The sequence below is a fragment of the Batrachochytrium dendrobatidis genome, assembly GCF_000203795.2.
Source record: "Batrachochytrium dendrobatidis JAM81 unplaced genomic scaffold BATDEscaffold_2, whole genome shotgun sequence".
Taxonomy (NCBI): Eukaryota; Fungi; Chytridiomycota; class Chytridiomycetes; order Rhizophydiales; genus Batrachochytrium; species Batrachochytrium dendrobatidis.
Window position 1 is genome coordinate 1,542,955 of NW_006281100.1, and position 20,692 is coordinate 1,563,646.

Below are 20,692 nucleotides of genomic sequence, written 5' to 3' on the forward strand. Positions count from 1 at the left end.
ATCATTCACGAGTGTTTGCTAACAGACTCTTGATATTTCATTTACATGAATACAGCCGTGATTACGAGTCTGTTCAATGCAATCCACAATAGTTCAAGTGAAACTATAAAAAAACAAGCAACCGCAATTGACAAACTACACGCTTGCAAGGCTTTGATGAAACAAGTGATTTCAAAGTACAAATTTTGATTTTGATTCTGATTCTTGAATCTTTATTGCTGACACCAGATATTGCTATTACCATTAGCTGCTTTTCAAGTTCAAGTCCAAGTCCAACCTAAACCCATACATTGCTTGATAAATACATAAAGGTAACTGCACACATGATCGCTTTAGCATGACACACTGATACACCACTATAACCCAACAAGGTGTGAAAGTAAACCCACACTAGTTTTACAAAGACTCAAGTGCAGGATCGATTTCAAGTGATTTGTTCATATTAGCAACAACGATTGTTTCCATAGAACTTGATTGCTGTGTTAGCACTTGACCATCTACAAGTTGCTGTCTTTCCTCAACACGACTCCGTCAGCGGATTCTTATTTTTCTTTTTTGGGGTTTTCTTCACCTGCTGTTGTTTTATCTATTCATACTGTCGGATACGACTTGGACTCTTGTTGTCCAGCTCAAAGGGGATTTATTGTCCTGCTATCATTAACCCCTTTCTATTGCATTTTGCTTTTTAGCCTCGATACTAGGCCGCTAGTGTGTAATTCTGAATCCTACCTTTTTATTTTTATTAAAATATCATAGGCAAGTCCTGATTCCAGCTCGAGTTCTATTGTCATTGCCTGCTAATACCAGCTATAATCAATTTGATTTTACAATAGTCAGCTACTACAGCAATGTCGTGGGCAAAGTTGGCATCTCCTACAGCGACTCTACCTGCTGTTGCTGCAACTCTAGGTGCGTCCAAATGGATGTTTTCCTTGTCTAGACTTGCATTGTTTTGGAATCGGTGAATCATTGTGGCTAGACTCGATCGAGGCCCATTGCTGATTCCTTGTGATCATTGCTGTATCAGCCTGTCATGACAAACCATTCTTGCCCGTTATTGTTGGCTGGTCTTTTGCATCATTAAATTACCACATGTGTTCAAGATGTGTACATGGACAGTAACTAACATGCAATATCACATGATATTCTTTATTTCTTTAAAATACTACTATACTCGATCCTCTGGTCTGATTATGCTGGAATCTCGTTACTGTCCTTTCTAATACCTCTAATGGATAACACTCCTTTAACTAGAAGAAGGTTTTTTTGGAATGACTGCACCATCTGCTGTTGAAGCAGATTTCACAAAACCTACTCTCAAAGTAGCCAGTGTATCCTTGTCAGATACTTCTTCTTCAGACACTTTACATACCTTGCATACTTTTGAGCCTACTATTTCCGCAGAATCAGCTAATGACCTAGTAGCAGATGATGACGAGTCATGTCTTGAGGAAGGAGAAATTCGTGAGGAAAAGGTGGATAGTCCTGCAAGCACTAATTTCAAACCAAAGGAAGAATCGGAAAAGCCATTTGTTCCTGCTCCACCACCAACAGTCAATATATGGGCTGTCCGACTTGAAAAACAGCAGCTTCAAGGTCAACCTTCCCCTGCTGGTAGTCGTTCTGAACCACAGCCAGTCAGTAGTACTACTGGATCCAGTATCACCAGTGTACCATCTACTCGAAAACAACGATCAACTATAGGACGAGAAACTCCATCTGAAAAAAAGAATGTCGTGTCTGAAAATTCCACATCAGGCAGCAGTAACAAGTCTTCCACTGTCGATCAGGATGGTTTTGTTGCAGTAACCAACAGAAAATCGTTTCAGTCAAAATCTTCAAATACCAAACTTGCATCTTCTGGTGGATCTGGTGCTGTTCGTAAACACGCACCAAAAGCATCTTCCGCTAAACCAAAAACCGCCATCGCATCTTCTACATCAACGGCTGTTTCAGCACCATCTGCTTCCCTGACTGCCCATCCTACTCTAGCGACATCCACTCCTGTTCTTGGTACCGAATCAATTTCCACTGCAGTTATTGCACCTGCAGATGATGCTGCTACAATAAGTAAACGCGAAGCTGCCAAGATTGTGCAAACTGCTGCTCGTAGTGTGAACTTGTTGGAAAAGCAAAATATGCCTGAGCCAGCTTCAAATAAAATTATCCTGGATTCATGGCCCACTCTCAATGACTCGATCACAGCTGCCTCGGATGAATCAGCTGGATCTGTTGCTTCAGGGAGTGCAAGTAGTTTGCATGATCAGCAACCCACCTCTTCATCGACTTCATCTGCCTCTACTATCGTTGCAGGAAAACGTCAAGGATGGTCAAAATTAGATGTTCAGATCTGCTTCAATGCTGCTCCCTCGTCCATGGGACGTGCTTCCGGCTCCAAATCTGCTAGTCGATCTGGTGGCTTTGAAAAGCGAGACGCTGGTCATAGGGGAAATGGACATCGACATGAAAAACAAGATGTCCATGCATCTGCTGATACTATGGCCAGTAAGTCACTCAAAGACTCACATTCTAGATCACGATCAGCTCAGACTTTCAAAACTGGTGCTGATGAACGGTCTCGTTCTGGATCAGTTGTGTCTGCTTCTTCATACGCTTCACAAGCTATCACTACCCATACAACGACTGATTTGACTTCTCAGCAACCGGTGAATACCAACAATTCGAATCATAGCCAAGGCGGAGCCCGAAATAGTGGATCTCGTCAACATCGTTCTGCAGCCCGTGGTCAGCGTGCATCTTCTACGCAAACCTTGTCTGCAGCGACTACATCGTCATCTAGTGGCCGCCAATTCCGCAACGCAGGATCAAATGCCAACGCGCAGCGTCATGGAAACAATTCATACAGCCGCAATAATCGCACTGAAAACTATAACATGTACTATCCTGGTACACCTGTAGACCCCAGTAGTGTGGATCTTCCCACAATTACATGGCTGGTTCGTACACAGGTAGAATACTACTTCTCTGTTGAGAATTTGTGTCGCGATGTTTATTTTCGTAGCAAAATGGATAGTGAAACCGGCACCGTTCCTATTAGTGTTATTTCCGGATTCAACAGAGTTAAATCCTTGGTTGCTGCCACATATTTCAAATTACATACACTGGAGCAGTCTCCTACTGTTGGTGCTAATCAAGTAACATCTACATCTGATGTCAAACTTGAGAGTACAAGTAAAGATACATTGACTGCTTATCCAGTCACTATAGACTATAATTCTCAAGAGTACAATGATTGGTCGGTAAAGTTTTTGATTTCAGCTCTTGAAAACAGTGAAATTGTCGAGGTAATTACCGATAAAGTGGACGAACCATTGCTTCGCTGTCTTGAAAACTGGGCCATGTGGGTGCTTCCTGCAAATATTCAGTTGCCCGTCACTTTCCTACCAACACAGCATAAACCTATGGACAATGCTGCTGTTGAAACCTCGACTGCTTCTACCGAGGGTATTGCAGTGGAGCCTCCTGCTCTTGTACCCACAGTTTCGACTCTACCTCAATCTCTTGATGTGACTGACAAAACCACCACGCCTTTACCCTCTCTCACAATTTCCACAGCCGATCAATCTGATGCATCAATTGTTCCCGATTTGAAAACTGGCGAGGATGAGGGTTGGTCATCGGTTTCTCGTAAACGTCGTGGTAGCAAAGTTTCTTTTGCAGATTCTTTTCCAGCGAGTGCTGCTTCACCGTCTCTTTCATCTCCAGCCATAAGAAGCGCTGCTGTCAATTGCACTCATAACGATGACGATTTGTTCGAGTTTGATGACAACGAAGATTGGGCCAAGCCTCCAGAGCGTGATGTTCCCCGCATTGAGCATGATCATTTTGACGAGCTTGAGGACGACGACTTGGATTCTCTGATGATTGTTACTCAGCGATTTGGAGACTCTAGCTCCACAACTATCAACGGAGCTACCAAGCCTATAGCTAATGGACACAGTAACACGATGACTTCTGGAAGTGTTGGTACCAGTACATCTTCATCAGTGCATGCTCGTCAAAACATGCCTCCTCGCAAGCATGCTACTACACCGTACAATCGATCCCACAACGATTGTGATATTGTAGATATGATTAATGAAGGATTGTTTATGTATGAACGATCAGTGGCCAAGGGTACTTCAAAAAGCTCACTGCTTTCCCAAAGCAACGGATTTGGACAACAAGGCAAGGTGGGATCAATCAAGAGTGAGGTGTTTACTTCGATGCAAGAGTCGCTGAAAAGTACTTCACCTGCTCACAGTGTCCCTAAACCTGTCAGTATCAAACCTCGCCGTATGTATGAGGGCTTCACTGCATCTTCTCCTCCAGTTGGTTGGATGATGCAGTCTGTTACTGATGCTGTTGCTGCGTTATCGTCATCTCCGCGTTTGGCTGCTTCGCCGCGCATGTCTGTTTCGGCTTCTCGCTCAGTTGAACTCGTGGTTCCTGGAAATCACTCTGTTGCTGCAACTCCAGCTTCGTTTAAAGAGTTTACTCCTTTCCAGCATCCTAGTTACGAGCTGCTAAAAAATAACGGATTCGTACAGCAAAAATACACTAAATTCCATGCCAAAGCCGTTCGTGATCGCAAAACACGCGGTCCTGGACTTTCACATGAGATGAATACCCTCTATCGATTTTGGTCCCATTTCTTACGCGAACGCTACAACAGCAAAATGCTGACAGAGTTTAAGCGTCTTGCTGTTGAGGATGCCAAAGCAGGGTACCGCTATGGCATTGAATGTTTATTCCGATTTTATTCTTACGGTTTAGAGAATTCATTTCGCTCTGATCTGTTTAAAGAATTTCAAGTTCTTGTTCGTGACGACTATTGTGTTACCAAGCATATTTACGGTCTTGAAAAGTTTTGGGCATATCTATTTTATCGCAAGGATAAAGTTGAGCGTCCCAACATTGAAGCCAACATTTTACCTGAACTAAAGCAAGCCTTGTCACAGTTCAAAACTGCTGATGATTTCAAAAAAATGCGTCCCCCTAGGCCTGAAAAACCTCATTGGCAACACAGTAATAGGAATCATGCTCACCAAGGCACTGGTAGCGGCTCAATGCGTGATGTGTCTAAACGTGGATAAAGATGATCTTTTATTCACAATCAAGCCTACATATTTTGCATTTCTACAGTTTATAACCATCACTTTGATTTCTACAATGATTGTGTTACTGACTACTTTGCTCCAATTACAGTTCTATTCTCTCTGTTGGTTTCCTTTCAATATCTTTCTACTTGACACTTAAATCCGCTTTTTTCTGAATGGTTTTTATTGAATTCTTGTTTGACTTCAAATAAAAATGTATTTTAGGAGTGGTGTTTTTGTCTGGGTATTCAAAGTACTGATATGATTCCACGACTTGCTCGATCAAACTTGTATTTGACTATGATGCTGACAAGTATGAGTGAAAATGAAATCAAAGTCATTCAATACTTTACAAGCGTGCACCTTATCAGAGTTTACAGCAATACTTTCCAGTAAAGCAACTCATCGTTTACGAGACTATTATACTTGTTTCATTTTACGTGAACACGACTGTAAAATGAAGTTTACCAACACAATCGAAAGCGATTCTTGAAATTGTGTTGTGCTTGCATGGCCGATTAATAGTCCACACTTTCTAACTCCAGCCATATCACACGCCCAGTTTTAAGCATGATAGATACAGTCACCTCTACTCTCACACCTAATACGACCACCAAGAAAGAAAAACCTCCAAAACCTGGATCCAAAAAAGCACAACTGTTAAAGGCACAATCAAAAACTACATCGTCCAAGGGAACCGACCATGCTGATCCGTACGTGATGCCAAACTATGCTGTTCATGGCCAAGTACTGGTTCTCGTCTTTGCAAAAGCCTCGTCGTTAAAGGCAGCACTTCTTCAACCACATATTTGCTATGAAGGGCAACAACTAAACGGCCCACTCAAAGGAGTCAACTTTCCAGTAGCATCGTTTTTAGAATGGAGTGCACAGACTCCCAACAAAACACTTGCAGAAACATCAATCGTTGACTTGGTAATTGGACTCGAGGCAAATAAAGTCATAGAGGATGTTGTAAAACCAGGTTCACAAAATCCATGTTCGGTGTCTTCATTAGCAAAAATAGAACCTTCAACTCATGCAGATGTATTGCCGACTGGAGCATCACTCCAAGCAACGGACTCGGCCAATGTGCTTTATATTATTTCTGGGTTAAAAGGCGACAGGTCCACATTCCTGCATGAATGGGCTCATGCACGGTTTTTTCTAGATGCTTCGTTTAAAGCAGAGTCAACTCGGATCTGGGATGCTCTTGATCCTCAACTGAAACGGCATATCCAAAAAGAATTGCTCATGAGAAATTACAGACCGGATGTGTTTGTGGATGAATTCCAGGCATATGTGTTGGAAAGTGCTGAAGATTTTGGAAAGCGATGGGCGGAACACTTGAAAGTTCCTCATGCCAAACTGCGATCGCTTGTCAACTTGCCTTCTAATATATGTTGATTCACGTAAAATTGATCACTTGTATTTATCTTGAAATAGAAAATGATTAGCTACTTGTTACGCTTTCCTACCAACACATTGACTCCAATTCTTCAATAAACACAATCATACTCGCATTCAAACCACCTTTTCCTCTATTTTTGTCATAGTCATACATTGTATGATCACCAAACTGATTTTAATTCAGAACTCAAGTTCTGGTGTTGTCAGTCAAGCCCACAAGCTTCAATTTAGCAAGTAGCTCAGAGGGCAATGTTATTTGATAAATTTAGCGGAAGTCATCATGTATTTGACACCCTTATTGAGTGTCATTTTATGCAAGCACGGCCAGCTTTTAGTACATACCTTGAAAATCATATGATTAATACAAACATTAGATGGACATCCCTTTGATTGGAATCACCAGTCCTACGCAAAACGCGACGTTGGCTATCTATTCTAGTAGGGATGCTTTCAAATGCTATTCAAGCACCCTTTGTAATTTATCCCCTACTCATTTTCTATAAAAGTGCATAGAATGCATACTCGAGTCATCATCTGCGAATCGTCATTTCAAGGCAAAAATGATTATGAATCTCGGTTTATTAACAACTCTCTTCATCTCCACTGTCGTCTGCAGTGCCATCACTCCTTTGTCAAGTGATACCGATCAACATGATGAGTTTTCTATCCTTTCCAAGAGAGATGGACTTGCAGTCGACTCGGAGGTTGTTGAACAAATACAGACCTATGTTCAATATTCAGCTGCCTCTTGTATGTTACTTTTCATATAATGTTTATTGCTATGCCATCATTTGATGACCAAGCCTTTACTATCTCGTGTTTTCGGATTTTCGGATTTAACTAACATTTGATATTCTAGACTGTCCAAGCGTCATTACCCATATGGGATGGATTTGTGGTAGTGCTTGTAGTGGTCGGACTGCTGATACCAAAATCGTCAAGGTGTTTGATAACTTTTTCATTGGGACAGGTGTTGCAGGGTAAATCAGTCTTCAATTGCTTAATACGTCGCATTTGGATTGTACTAATCTTGATGATAGATTTATAGCATACAATGAACGCACGGAAACTATCGTGGTTACATTCAGAGGATCAGTTTCAGCCACAGACTGGACTAATAATCTCGATTTCTTTCTTAATGATGCTTCATTTGGTGAAATGGTTCCTGCAGAATTTGGGGGCGATGATGTTCAGGTATTGTACATGTCTGTTTATCAAATAGTAAACTATTATGCTTTTCAATATCAATTGATGACTGAATTCTATATTTCCATCCAGATTCACAGCGGATTCATGAACTTGTACAAGGGCTCCAAGGATAAGATTGTTTTTACGTTGAAAACTCTTTCAGCTCGTTTTCCAGCGTATAAGATTGTGTTTGCTGGCCACTCTTTAGGTGGTGCAATGGCCGCCTTGTGTGCTGTAGATTATCATTTTTTAAATCCCGATGTTGCCGACAAACTATCGGTCTACAGCATCGGTGCTCCTCGCATTGGAAACTTGGCATGGGCCAACTTAGTCGGCAGTTTACCATTTTCGTCGCGAATCTACCGTGTAACCGCTACAAGAGATCTTGGTACGTATACAGCTCATTCAATATCACTTGTATTTGACGAGCATTCGAACAGCTATTTACTTTTTACACTTGTCAATCAATCTAGTTGTTGATATCCCAAAAAATACACCACTGCTTAATTACGTTCATCATAGTCAGCAATACAATGTTCAAAACGGCGTCACAGTCAAGTGTATCAACTCTGGTGTTGGTGGGGAAACTGTGGGATGCAATTATCCCAATTATGGTGTTCCTGGTCTTTTTGCGCACGGATTTGGCTACTATGGTTGGTCTACCTTGTTTCGTATCTGCTAAACACCACAACAAATATCTTTTACATCTTCAATATGCTAGAACGCTGCTGTTCTAGATTTTCCATTATTCGAATATTTGAATCATGAACATCCAAATCATGCAATGGTTATTACACCCATTTTTCGCATACAATTTTCATGCAAAAAACCAATATAATATATCTACAATTCATGTTGATATGCAAGATATGTTTGAGCATTTTAAACTATATGGATTTATTATACTTTGAGTTGAACTTTGTCTTTTTCTGCTAATTTTACAGCATCCTTGACTCGATAAATGACCAATGGTCGACGAGAGTTGGGATTTGACAAATGATCGATTGATTTGGAATTGGCTTTCGACAATCCATCACCCATGATTCCCTCATGCACGACATGAAAACTAGCGGTATATTGCCCAACTGGCTGTACACCAACATATGCCTTGGTGTTGGTCAATATCGACAAAAATATTGAATCGTATGAAAACACAGCTGGACCAAGTGATAGTAAATAAGGTCCAGTGGTTGATAAAAATCCAAAAATGATAATGTCCAATAACTCTTCAATCAGCTGTGATGAAACTTCGGTTAGGATGAGAAGGATGATGATCACTATTCCTACCCATACGGGCAGAATCGAGCCGTCACACTGGCTTGTAGCAGAGCATACACCCGGCATCGTTTGCTCTGGTTCATGCATCCAAAGTTGGGCTAGATGAACATTAGCACCAGTTGTAGAGGTGTATCGGATATAAAAATTAAAAGCAGTTTGTTGCTGCAAAGATGTGCCATTATCTGCCGCGACAGTTGCGTTGCGCATATTGTATATAGTTGGTGCAAAGTTATAAGAGAGTATGGGCTGTAAAGTACGCGGAACAGATATAATCGTTGGAGATCTGCATAACCCGGATACAGTGCATCTCGATATGAGATATGTGAATGAATTGGTAGCATAGTCTATTCCAAGTCCAGCATCATAAATTCGACACGGCATGACTTCAGTAAACAAGATTGACTTGGATATGATATACATGGGTGATGGATTTGCACCAACATTGTTTATGTCCCAAACCATCCCACGTAAGTAATGGAGTGTGTTTGATGGTAATGTCGAGGCTGGATTAACTGTTACGCCTGTTGTGTTGGATGCCATGATAAAAATCATTTCGTAGGTAGATCCGTTACGAAGATTGGCCTTGGCACACAAAGCACCACCGTATGCAGTTGCATTCAACCACGTTGCTCCCGCTGTATTGTTTCCTGAAGCAACGGAGGAATTGAATGTTGTATTCTGTGATGATAAACTTTGTGGTGCATATGGACTAACTTTCACCTGCGAAGTATTTCCGGGCCGTAAAACAACAGCAGGACCAATCAAATTGGTTTGCTGGATTAACATGGAGTTCCAGTTTGCAATGTTTTTACCAGATTGTGATGCCCCGAACCCAAAAAACATTGCGGGATCTTCCCCAAACGTACCATTATCGAATGGAAAATCAAAATCAACTTTGCTTTCTGCAATCATGGGTGTCGAGTTATTTCCAGTAGTGTTGACTGCAGATGTCCAGATTTGCTGTTGAAATATACTCGTTGGCGAAATGGGTAGAATGCCATGCGAATCCACCAAAGGAATTTCAATAGGCATCTCCTGAAGCGCACCAAAACTTGAATTCACTGTAGTTTGGATGGCAGCAAGAGAGCATTGGGGGATTTGATATGTAACACTATTGAGGGTGATGGAACGCATGGTTAGTCCAGTAACATTCCATACAAAGTTGTTACGTATATCCACCGGCGCGATAGTTGCTGGAGCAGTGGAGTTGAGCAAACTGGTGGAAATCATCAAAGCATATGAGTTATCCCACCATGGACCAACCGTAGGACATACCAAAATCCCAGTTTTGGGATTGCAGTAATCTCTTAATTCGGAATATGTCAAATTAATTCCAATGCTGGGTACAGTGAAGCTCATGTTTCCAGCAATGCTGGGATCAACAATAGCTCTTGGATACAATCCCTGATCCGTCTTGATGAATTTGGAAAACAGGACATCAGTAGCTTGAGCACATATGGATATGATCAACAAGCATATTGTTCCTCCAATTGCTGCTGTTGTTTTGGCTGCAGATGGTTTTTCGCGTAGTTTTCTTCGTCGCCTTTCCATTTCACTATGTACTTTTTCATTTGCATAGGGTGAGGTGAATAGGCTTCTACCCCGTGTTAAAAGCGTCATAACTGTTCGAAACGGAGCCAAATGGAATGATGCTGTCATGCGAATTACTCCAAATCGACGTGCCCACCAGGACATTAGATTCCATGAGAATGATATGAGGGAAACTCGAATAATTGCTGCAAGAATATTAATCACGACAGGTGTGACCACATAGTTCCAATAAAATTTCATTTAGCTAGATTAAAAGTTTGATTGATGGTCAGGGATGAAGCTGTTTTGACCTGCAGGCGAGTTGTATTTGAAGTCAAACACGCTTTAAACTTGAAAGATTGTATTCTGTTGCAGATATAGCTGCATCAAGAAAAAGCATTCAGGATTATATAGTCAGGTTCACTTTTATCTAGAATTCACCCTGACCAAGCTTGAATCACATTGTTAGAATTCATATTTCTAATTTTAAACTAGTGTGATTTTTCCTCTAAATTTGTCAGAACATGTATAGTTTTTATATTCTACCATCATATATGGTCAATTTAGCTTCGACAATTCTTCGATGGTCGCTAGGAATTGTTTTTTGGGGAGTCATTTCATTTTTTGCAAGACGATGCGGCCTTATTCGCTTCTCTGCTCTACTTCAAGTAAAGCCCACCATGGCTCTCTGGGGATTATTTCGTGTCGAGGATGCAATAGGCTGGCATGACTCGGCAAGATCCCGATACTTTACTTTTCCGTTAATTTTGCTGCTCTTTGGACTTTTTTTAGTCTCGCAAGTATCCGAAGTGTTTTTGCTGGCATTTGTTTCGAGAGGACAGGGATTTGCTCCCAGTAATTTGACACCAAGTTTGACTCATTCAATCGCTTCGATTGGGATAAATTTGACATACTACGATTTTGGTGGACTGGCAGAATATTTACCCTGTAATGACACGACAAACTGGTGGGATACAGATTACAGATTGATGGTGGCTTCACTTGCAGGCATTCCCAAATCGCCTGTATCCATTCCATCTGCTAATATCCAAATCAAATCCACCAACACCTTGCAAACATCGTTTCTCGACGTGCCTCTCCAAGAATCTGATATTAGTAGCATGGCAAACTCAATTCTTACTACCACAGAGCTCATGACTTCAATTCCATTGAGTTTAAATATTGCTGATCCAATTTACACAAATGCTAGAATATTTTTCCCTGTAACGGATGCTGTTGGACATATAGTATACAATCGATCGCATGTGATGCAACAAATCATCTGGCCAGATGAACCACCTTTGGGAATGTACTGGCAAGCAGAGGTTCAGCTCACATTGAATTCAGGGTATACGTTACATCCACAAACAGGAATGAAAGGATATCCCGAAATGAACATGACATGGTTAGATGCGATTTTTCCATTTGCAACACAACTTCCAGCCAACCAAAGTATTCAGGTGGATCAGGGATCAACAAATGTTTTTGCTTTTGGAGATTACATGTGTTTAACGGGAAACACTGCTGCTGGAGATTCAGCTGGAATAGTGATTATGCCTCGTGTGATGGATCGTGTTTTAGGCACCACATCCGGATTACAGTATATTGTGATCAACTCCAATGGAACTTCTGTGGCTTATCCACATCTATATTTATCTCAATCTGTCGTATTAAACCAAGTCATGCGATGTCGAGCATATGCTAACCCCACACTTGGATCTCCATTCAGATGGTGGTTGGCGTCATGTACAGAAACATCTACAGAATGCGGCACTCCAATCTTTCAAGGCACGATTGATCCAGTTCAACTCCAACCTGTCGGGATCATGGATTTTCAAACTACAGTCATCAACACACGACAGTGTGATACGGCTTGCTTGGAGCGTAATACGCCAACCATTTCTAAACAGCCGCAATATACACTGCCATCCACATTAAACACGATTCTAGTCTCTTTTTACATTCCGTATGAATCCACTGTCGCGTGGGTAGCTCAATCCAATGTATTACATTTTGAAAGCAGTCAATGCTTTCCTGGCGTATGCACTCAGAGCGGGTTATGTTCCGGTTGGCTATTTCCCTTATGGTTACTGGCCTCAATCCTGGGTGTTGTGGTGGCGGCTGCATTGATACTGGCATGGGTGGAAGATTTATCAAGAGTAGTTCTGCATGGGTTTTTGCAGACTACTGGAGCATACGGGTACGGATTGCATGAAGGGAAAGGAGTCTTTCGATCCGATACATTGTGCTATTTGCATACAATGCATCGAGAGGCTTTTGTTGGGGTTAGATCGTGGGATACTCTTTATGAACAATCGCGGTTTATGGCAGATCCAAATGAGCGCATGGTTCGAGGTAGAGAAACAGTTAAAGTGTCGAGTTTAGGCGCTGGTCGTAAACTTGCTAAACTCAAAAACTTGCATTTGGAGTAAATCTCTACGTGTCAATGTACAATCTCATCAAAAGCTATATTAGAAAATTGGTAGTCAGTGTAGACAAATGTCAAGTCTATAGAGTCGAGTTTAGTCTCGACTGCTTTCGTGCAGCCATTACGATCCCATTAAAGGCTAAATAAAGTAGTGGCATATAGTCTATAATCGCATTCCAGTTGTATTAAATAATATTAAATAGATTCCATCGTATAATCGGACCAAGCATACCATATTGATTTATTCTGGAAAAGTCTACAACTTATCAAAATAGATAAACCCATGCTTAAAAATAGTTTAGATAGTTATAGACGAACCCAACCATGACCCAAAGATACGTGTCATGGTTGTTGCACTCCATTTACGAAATTCGGGTTCAATAGTTTCTGGAACACCATAAGTATGATGTATACCAGAGCCTGGTCCATCACGAAGGGTGCGCAACACACATTGCTCAAAGTTTTCACCAAGACTCTCTGTTAAATATTTTTTAACTGCCCGCTTCATCTCCACTCTTTTGTTTTTGGGAAGAGTGTTGTAGATTGGCACCATGGATTTAAGTACGCTAAAAACAAATTTACAGTGGTAAAAGTTAGTAAACGTGAGCTAATAGATTGCTAAAATGGTATTGAATAGTCAGTTACTCAACTGATTGTATCGAGAGATACGGAGACTCTTGCCATCAATATGCACGATTTGAGGGATATTATTATTGACCATACTTGATGCTTCGCTGTAATTTGGACTGCACAGATCAGGTGTATTGGTGGATAAAACACGGCGTGATACAGGTGTCAAAGCCCCTTGGTCAACAGTTTTCTTTTGATCATCCTGCGTCTTTGATGATGCATGTTTATCCTTCATTTTAAATGCAGAGAAGCCAGCATCAGTTAAAGTAGCAGCCGTATCTGAATTGGATTGTGTGTATTCGCCTTTCGATTCAACACTTGGACTTGCTTCAAGCTTGAGCTGGATCAAGTCGGCTGATTGACTCTTTATATTTTTTCTGAGTGATCCTGCTACAGGAGTATTGAGAAGGGTGTCATTGGAGCGAGGTTGAGTAGATGGCACACTTTTTTCGCGACGCATGGACCTTCTAGGTTGCGACAATGTCTTGGCTGATGAAAAAAGCATCTCACTTTTAATTGGTTTGGTGTCATCGCCGCTACTATGATTTGTGAATGTGTAATCATCAGTCGGACCACTTTTTATGAATGCAGAGCTGACGTTATCTGATGGTAGAGCATAATCTTGACTAGATGCATCATTCGTTGCAGAAGAATCCAACTCCAAGATTTTGGCATACTTTGAAGAGGGTGCGGATTTCGATTCAGCGGCACGACGCTTTGCAAGTGTAGTTTTACTAATACTTGGTTTAGTAGGTGTGAATACTAGAGATGCAGTAGTGGGTGTGTGAGAAGAAGTACTTGGTGCCGCACCATTAGCAGATTTCTCGGGAGTTTCTGTATTTTCATCAACCTGGGCAGGCATAGTTTTGATTAAACCAAAAGTGTTGCTGGTAATTGAAGCGCTAATAGTGCTGCTAAGTTCTCCGGTATAACAGCCAGTCGATTTTAGCCAGTGGGAAAATCTATTAATGCAATGTCTTGGGATAAAGTGTCCACATTTTAAGATTTCGGCACTTTCTTTGTCAGTTTTGAGGTTTGAAATAAACTCTTGTGCTGCATGAATGATGCGTGTGATGGCCAAGGGCGGTACATTATTGATCCCATCAAATAAGTTGCCCCTGACTCTTTCCAGAGTACTCCTCCATATCACCATGTTGTGTTGGAATGCAAGCGCTTTCTGCTCATGAGTAGGAGTAGGCCATGCACGGTATATAGGAAGAATAACACTGTCTTTTTTAGCGGGAGTAAAGACCTCGGTCTTTTTACGAACAAAAGCCGACTCGAATTCAGTCAAGAATTGAACTTGTATTTCAGGTGGAATTCCCTGGTATGTGAATTTTTGTGATCCAAACAAGCTCTTGACCATGACATTGCCTAGATGATTCCGATTGGAAAAAAGTGTTGAAAACTCGGCCCAAGCATTGTCCTTGGCAATAAACTGGGGATATTTTTGTCGAATGATATCGACCCATGCACACCAGCAATCTGTCGCAGAGTTACTCAAAGTGTTGGATTCCTCTTCACATTCCATTTGGTCATTCTGTATAGTGGATTCATCCAAACCATCGGCTTTTACATTGCTCACAAATTTGATTGCTTCCGTACCTGCTGCTTTGGCATCAAATATATCATTGTCTTTGGCTTCTATAGTGTGTTTTGTCTCGACGGCAGTTTCCACCTGGTCAACGCTTCCGTCTTCAATCGTATCGCTTGTTTCATTGAAAAACAGTTTAGTATCGATTGCTTTTGCCGGTGTTGCTGGCAAACCAGATTGGTTTTCGATACTTTTTTTTGATTTTGATTTACGATTATTCTCCAACAACCCATTATCGAGCAGGTTGTTAAACCAAATCAAAAATGCAGGGAGCATAATTTCTGGAATAGCGGGCTCACTTCGATTACTTTTATCAAATACGATACACAACGCTGTGTTTTTGGAACCGATGATACTTGTTAAAAAATCACGAATTGCACTGCGGATGACATCGCGAGTTGACGGCCGCATGTGAGATAAAGATCCAGGATGCGATTTGCGAATGACAGTTGTCCAGCTGATGAGTTTATTTTCAGAAGCATCAAGACAAAAGTCGTTATCAGAAGACTGCGCTGGCGATGTGTTTACTACAGGTGCAATAGAGGATGGCTCATCTGCAGTTGGTATTGTGTTTTCAAGATCAGTATTTTCAATAGGTTCTTTTTCAACGTTTTCAACAGGCATATCCGATTCGATGGAAGCATTAGTCAGGGGTTTAGAATCATTCAAGGACTTTGAATTAGTCACATCAGATACAATCTCCTTATCAATGCCTTGAGTGATGGGCAAAGCATCCAATACAGGGCTTGTATGATTATCATTTAAATCATGATCTATGGGTTCCACTTCAGGGTGTTCAACCACCTTATTAGAAGACTCGATTAAAGTTTCTGTTTCAGGTTTTTGAATTTGGACCAATTTTTCAACAATGGGCTCTTCTAAAGGCAATTTAGACTGAACGGGAGTTTCCTCAATAACTGGTTCGATAGTAAGAGGTGGATCTAGGACAGCTGTAGAATGTTCCAAGTGATCGATTGATGGACTAGCAGCAACTGTGTTGCTCTCCAGAGCAGCTGTAGTTACAGTAGGACAATCTGTAGAGATGAGTTGTGTTGTGGTTTCCTGAACATCTTCCATGGAATTGTTTTCCAATTGCTCAGTCTCGACTACAGCTGGAGGAGTGTCATGAGTCGCTTGAACCGACTCAGTAGATATGGGTGTACTTTCATGCTGAATTGAAACTCCCGAGTCAGTAACTGTTTTTAAAAGTTGAGCAGTAGGCAACACAGGTTTCAGATTGGTTGGCGCAAGACTAGTAACAGATTCAACCCCGAATGTTTCAGCTGGAACCGTATCAGAGGCCTTGGTATAAGCTGGAGCGTTAGACTCTGTCGGAATTCCTTCTGATTGAACTATATGAGGTTCTGAAGTAGAACCAACATCATTTGGAACGCTAGACTGATGAATTGGGGTAGCAGCTGGTTCAAAGGTAGGAAGCTCTCTATAATCACGATTGGTATTAGTTGGCGGATAAGAAGTCCTGGATGAAGTAAAAGGATGGTTTAAAGTTTTAGAAAGACAAGGAGTAGCTGAATTGGAGTTGGAATACGATGGGTTATAGTTTGCAGGAGGAGCAGACTGATTCCAAGGAGCAGTTTGTGGAATAACATGAACATCAGCTGGGCCAGCAGCGCCAACTGGAGTAAATGGATTCGGCGGTTTTTGACCATAATATGAGTAATTATACAGCTGATGAGTCTGTATACGATTTTCAGTATTAGAGACTGTAGGCGAAGGACGGTATGTATGATGCGGATTGTTATTGATATGCTCTGTTGTTGCAGACGACGAGTGAGGAGTGCTCGAGTAAGAACGCAGTCGGGATTCCAAATAAGCAATATGGTTTGACTGACTGGCAAGCTGTTTTTCATATTGAGAAATGATGATATTGTCCTTTCGACAGATATCTTGCAAGAGTGCAATACGATCCAACAGTTGATCCATCAGACTCTACAATTGTACTTTTATAGAAAAATGCTAAATAAAAAAATCAGAATGCACGAAAATCAGTTTCATGAAAATAATTTCTACCGAATTTGCTAATAATTGTTTTTCAAGCTCGGCAAAATTGGCTGCTTCTGTGCTTGTTCTGCATAAAAACTAAAGATTTACATCATAGTTTCAGTCAATTTACATTAAAATAGTCGAGTCATTGTACAATGCATGGCCATGTAAAAAAGTGATTGATTCCAGTTCAAAACTAGTTTATTCCAAAGTCAGTCACCAGGATGAGTACAGAACTGTTTTATTTTACGTGAATACGGCTGTAATGAACCATCTCACACAGAAGGGGGTATTGATGGGAGAAAATCAAAGTATGTAGATATTCAAAAGATATTGGCTTGGTGCTGTAATATACATCAAGAAACCACCAAAGCAAAAACCTCTGTTCAGTTAATCCGTTGATCATATATGCAATTCTGAAAGTAAAGGTAGCGAATCTAACATAAATGTGGTGTTTGAGATATCTACAGTGATATTCATGGCCGAGCTTTCAGCAGTTGATACACGGTCCAAAGATATTGTGTCTAATTCGGTCTCGGCTTTGGATTGTGATGATAAAGGCTTATCCTGTGATGGGTCTGATTCAAACTCCCCAAGACGAAATGGCCCAATCGAAACCACACCACGGCACAAATGGCATAGTGTATCGGCATCGTAAATATTCGGATGAAGAACAAACTCTTCTTGGCGAGAACGCTTTTCAAAAAGATGATCCAGTATCAAATCAAGTTCAGCATCTACTAAATCCATGTCAATTGATTCTGGAATGAAATGACCTTGTCGAGCTTGGTTAAAGTTGTCCATCTCTGATGGCTCAGTGTTCATATCAGTGGCCTCGGAAGAATCGGAGCTCAATGACGCAACTGAGAGTCGAGACTCGACAACTTTGTTTGGTGATACAGTTTGATCAATTACTTCATCGTCCGCTACAATTGTTGACAGCGAAGATGACCTAACAGGGGAACGCAAAACGGGTGAGCACAAAACATCGTCTTGATCTGATTCGATATTTTCATCATGTTCAATGTCACTCAAGGATTGGCTTTCAGTGAGTGAATCTTGTTTTATGTCGCAGTCCGAGTACAAGCTCATTTGATATTCTTCCATATTGCCTTTTGTATCCTGATTGGAGCAACTGGGTTGAGTAGTTTGTGTGGCAGCAGTAGCACTTCCAGAGCACATTACCATCTCACTATAACGATAAATGAATCGTTCTTGAATAAAGTTGCGGCGAAAGACAGATTGGTCCCAAAGCCTAAATGGCTCAGTGTACCAGTCTTCAGGGTTGAACTGCATTGACTGCGGACGTTCATAACGGAGCCAATCGATAGCTTCTTGGGGTGTTAAGCCGTATTTCTCCAGCAAGTAGATGGCAAGAAACACACCAGTGCGACCCACACCAGCCTGACAATGCACAACAACCTTCTTTCCGCGCGAGATATAGTCTCGCGCATGATTGAGAAAAGTCTGCAACTGTTCGTAGGATGGAACACAGCCATCATGAACAGGAATAAACAGCGAGTCGAGACCATGGTGGGGCTTTACATCACTAAGCAGATTTAAATCGCACTCGATAGAGCTGCTGAATGTACCTGTGAAAATCGAGAATTGAGGGGATTCAACAAATAGTCCATACATGGAGATGGGGTCACGGGCCAACGGCAACAAAATAGATTCGCATCAACACCAGTTTCAAGAATAAGCCATGCGGAGGCGTGACGATAATATCATGCAAAACACCAGGAGCACATTACAGAAGCCAAAACGCATGCACAGGTATTGTAAGGCAGTAAAACATTGAATGCAAGTGGAAAGTTAGCGATGCACAAAATAGAAGCGGCTGTTATGGGATAAACAATCTATGCAAACATCACCACATGGCCAAACAATAACGTACAGTCAGCACATCCAATGGCGCAATCATCTGGACCGGTCTCGGAAATTCGACCAATATAGTCCTCGGTAACATTTACAATCAAGCCAACACCAGCCTGAGCTAAAGCAGGGTAGTGATTGCGTTCAGTAGGAGCACTCATACCACCCATCATGCCATCGTCAATCCAAGAAAAATGCCATGGTAGATCCTTGTCTTGTGGATACATCCAACTGGGTCTGCCCTGCTTTGTAGGCATTTTCCGTTTAACTGGAACAGTAGAGTGAATGGCTTCAGACTTGGCTTTAGTCATTGAAGCATGGCAATGATTAGAGTCTGCGGACAGAGCATCATTCAAAGAATCGGTATGGTGAGTGCTAGGGTTCAAGCGTTTAGAAGCAAGTTCAGTAATAGGACAGATGGCCGCAAGACTAGATGCCATTATTTTGAGTAGTAAGAGTGGTGAATATGCGAAAAGTTAATTACAAAGGATTACAGAAGCCTATAACAGCAATATCAACGAATGAATGAAAAGTTGAAGCGATGCGCCTCATTCTTTTAACTTGATACTATTTGTTATCTTTATTGCTATGGCAACCAAAATATTGTTTTATCGGCCACTTTCTGATTGTACGCTCGATTGCTCAGTGGCGGTGGCTGCTACCCGACAGCAGATCTGAAAGTCTATCAGGTTGCTTTTTACGCAAATACAAGCTTATTTGTACGCTTGATAGATAGCCACTTGGATTGTTTTTGTTCTTATAACTCCATGTTTTATTGGGTCAATAAGCTTTTCAAAGTATCCCAGTGCACCTTGCACTGACTAGAGTGTTCACCCTGATTTTGTCTTGTAATCTCTTGTATCTCTTACAAGCTAAAGTTTCTACGCTATGCATGAGTTGTAGCTATTTATGCGATAAACTGATTAAATCAAGCAGGGTATGGCTTTCTTGATTGGAATCAGCCCCATTGGTGTTCAAATGCGTCTCCAATATACATCAAACATTTTGATTCAATCTAGCAATGTATATTTAAGCTTATTCATCGCTGTATTCACGTAAATGCAGCACTAAATAAGAGTCCGTGTATAATAAATAGTCATGGAATGGTTGGGTTTACTCAACATTGTGTCCTAAACTCTTTCATTGGCTGGCTTTTTCCTAGTTATTGGTCTGTATAGTTGCATTCCTGAGATGCACCGCCTTTGGTTTTCAAGCTCAAGATACAGCACATGAGTTTGCAGTGTTTAATCGACAACATCAAAACAATCGAGTCCAATATCTAGGTTGCAACATATGAATCTGGGTCCATTTTTTTGATCGTATAATGCATGGCTATGTAAAAAAGAAAAGTTCAAAAAGACGGTTTGAATTCAACTTCATTACATAATGAAGTTGTCGAGGTTGATTAAGAGAACTACAGATACTGGTACTTTTAGACAATGGCGTTGAAAGAACATCTCCTAATTCATTTGATTCTGGACAGCATATCATTCCACACTGCTACACATTTGCTCACTAAAATGGCTTGCCGATTTCCAACAGCCATGTCGCGGGGCCTAAAGCTTCATTACACAGCTCCATACTGCACATTCCTAGACCCTGTTGGAAATTGTTATAGCATAATAAAAATGATTTTATGCGGTGTGATTCCAGATACAG

At 41.2% G+C, this 20,692-nt stretch overlaps 7 protein-coding genes across 7 annotated transcripts; 4 read left to right on the forward strand and 3 right to left on the reverse strand.

Moving 5' to 3' along the window:
- The first annotated feature begins 230 nt into the window (after nucleotides 1-230).
- BATDEDRAFT_34499 (uncharacterized protein) lies at nucleotides 231-5,325 on the forward strand. Its single transcript, XM_006676764.1, has 3 exons — nucleotides 231-311; nucleotides 834-909; nucleotides 1,255-5,325. Exons 2-3 carry the CDS (start codon nucleotides 849-851, stop codon nucleotides 5,094-5,096), a joined length of 3,903 nt encoding a protein of 1,300 aa, XP_006676827.1. The 5' UTR covers nucleotides 231-311; nucleotides 834-848; the 3' UTR covers nucleotides 5,097-5,325.
- Nucleotides 5,326-5,669: 344 nt separating this feature from the next.
- BATDEDRAFT_86692 (uncharacterized protein) lies at nucleotides 5,670-6,503 on the forward strand (the record flags this gene model as incomplete). The annotated part of the gene is made up of 1 exon (XM_006676896.1): nucleotides 5,670-6,503. The coding sequence occupies one exon, from the start codon at nucleotides 5,670-5,672 to the stop codon at nucleotides 6,501-6,503; it is 834 nt and encodes a 277-aa protein (XP_006676959.1).
- Nucleotides 6,504-7,066: 563 nt separating this feature from the next.
- Nucleotides 7,067-8,376, forward strand: BATDEDRAFT_86693 (uncharacterized protein; the record flags this gene model as incomplete). Its single annotated transcript, XM_006676897.1, has 5 exons — nucleotides 7,067-7,256; nucleotides 7,366-7,486; nucleotides 7,547-7,700; nucleotides 7,785-8,082; nucleotides 8,168-8,376. 5 exons carry the CDS (start codon nucleotides 7,067-7,069, stop codon nucleotides 8,374-8,376), a joined length of 972 nt encoding a protein of 323 aa, XP_006676960.1.
- Nucleotides 8,377-8,594: 218 nt separating this feature from the next.
- On the reverse strand, nucleotides 8,595-10,763 carry BATDEDRAFT_23114 (uncharacterized protein; the record flags this gene model as incomplete). Its single annotated transcript, XM_006676644.1, has 1 exon — nucleotides 8,595-10,763. The coding sequence occupies one exon, from the start codon at nucleotides 10,761-10,763 to the stop codon at nucleotides 8,595-8,597; it is 2,169 nt and encodes a 722-aa protein (XP_006676707.1).
- Nucleotides 10,764-11,026: 263 nt separating this feature from the next.
- Nucleotides 11,027-12,934, forward strand: BATDEDRAFT_23115 (uncharacterized protein; the record flags this gene model as incomplete). The annotated part of the gene is made up of 1 exon (XM_006676645.1): nucleotides 11,027-12,934. One exon carries the CDS (start codon nucleotides 11,027-11,029, stop codon nucleotides 12,932-12,934), a length of 1,908 nt encoding a protein of 635 aa, XP_006676708.1.
- Nucleotides 12,935-13,145: 211 nt separating this feature from the next.
- BATDEDRAFT_34500 (uncharacterized protein) lies at nucleotides 13,146-17,098 on the reverse strand (the record flags this gene model as incomplete). The annotated part of the gene is made up of 2 exons (XM_006676765.1): nucleotides 13,146-13,496; nucleotides 13,581-17,098. 2 exons carry the CDS (start codon nucleotides 17,096-17,098, stop codon nucleotides 13,229-13,231), a joined length of 3,786 nt encoding a protein of 1,261 aa, XP_006676828.1. The 3' UTR covers nucleotides 13,146-13,228.
- Nucleotides 17,099-17,384: 286 nt separating this feature from the next.
- Nucleotides 17,385-18,104, reverse strand: BATDEDRAFT_36665 (uncharacterized protein). Its single transcript, XM_006676801.1, has one exon. The coding sequence runs from the start codon at nucleotides 17,981-17,983 to the stop codon at nucleotides 17,561-17,563; it is 423 nt and encodes a 140-aa protein (XP_006676864.1). The 5' UTR covers nucleotides 17,984-18,104; the 3' UTR covers nucleotides 17,385-17,560.
- Nucleotides 18,105-20,692: the final 2,588 nt, after the last annotated feature.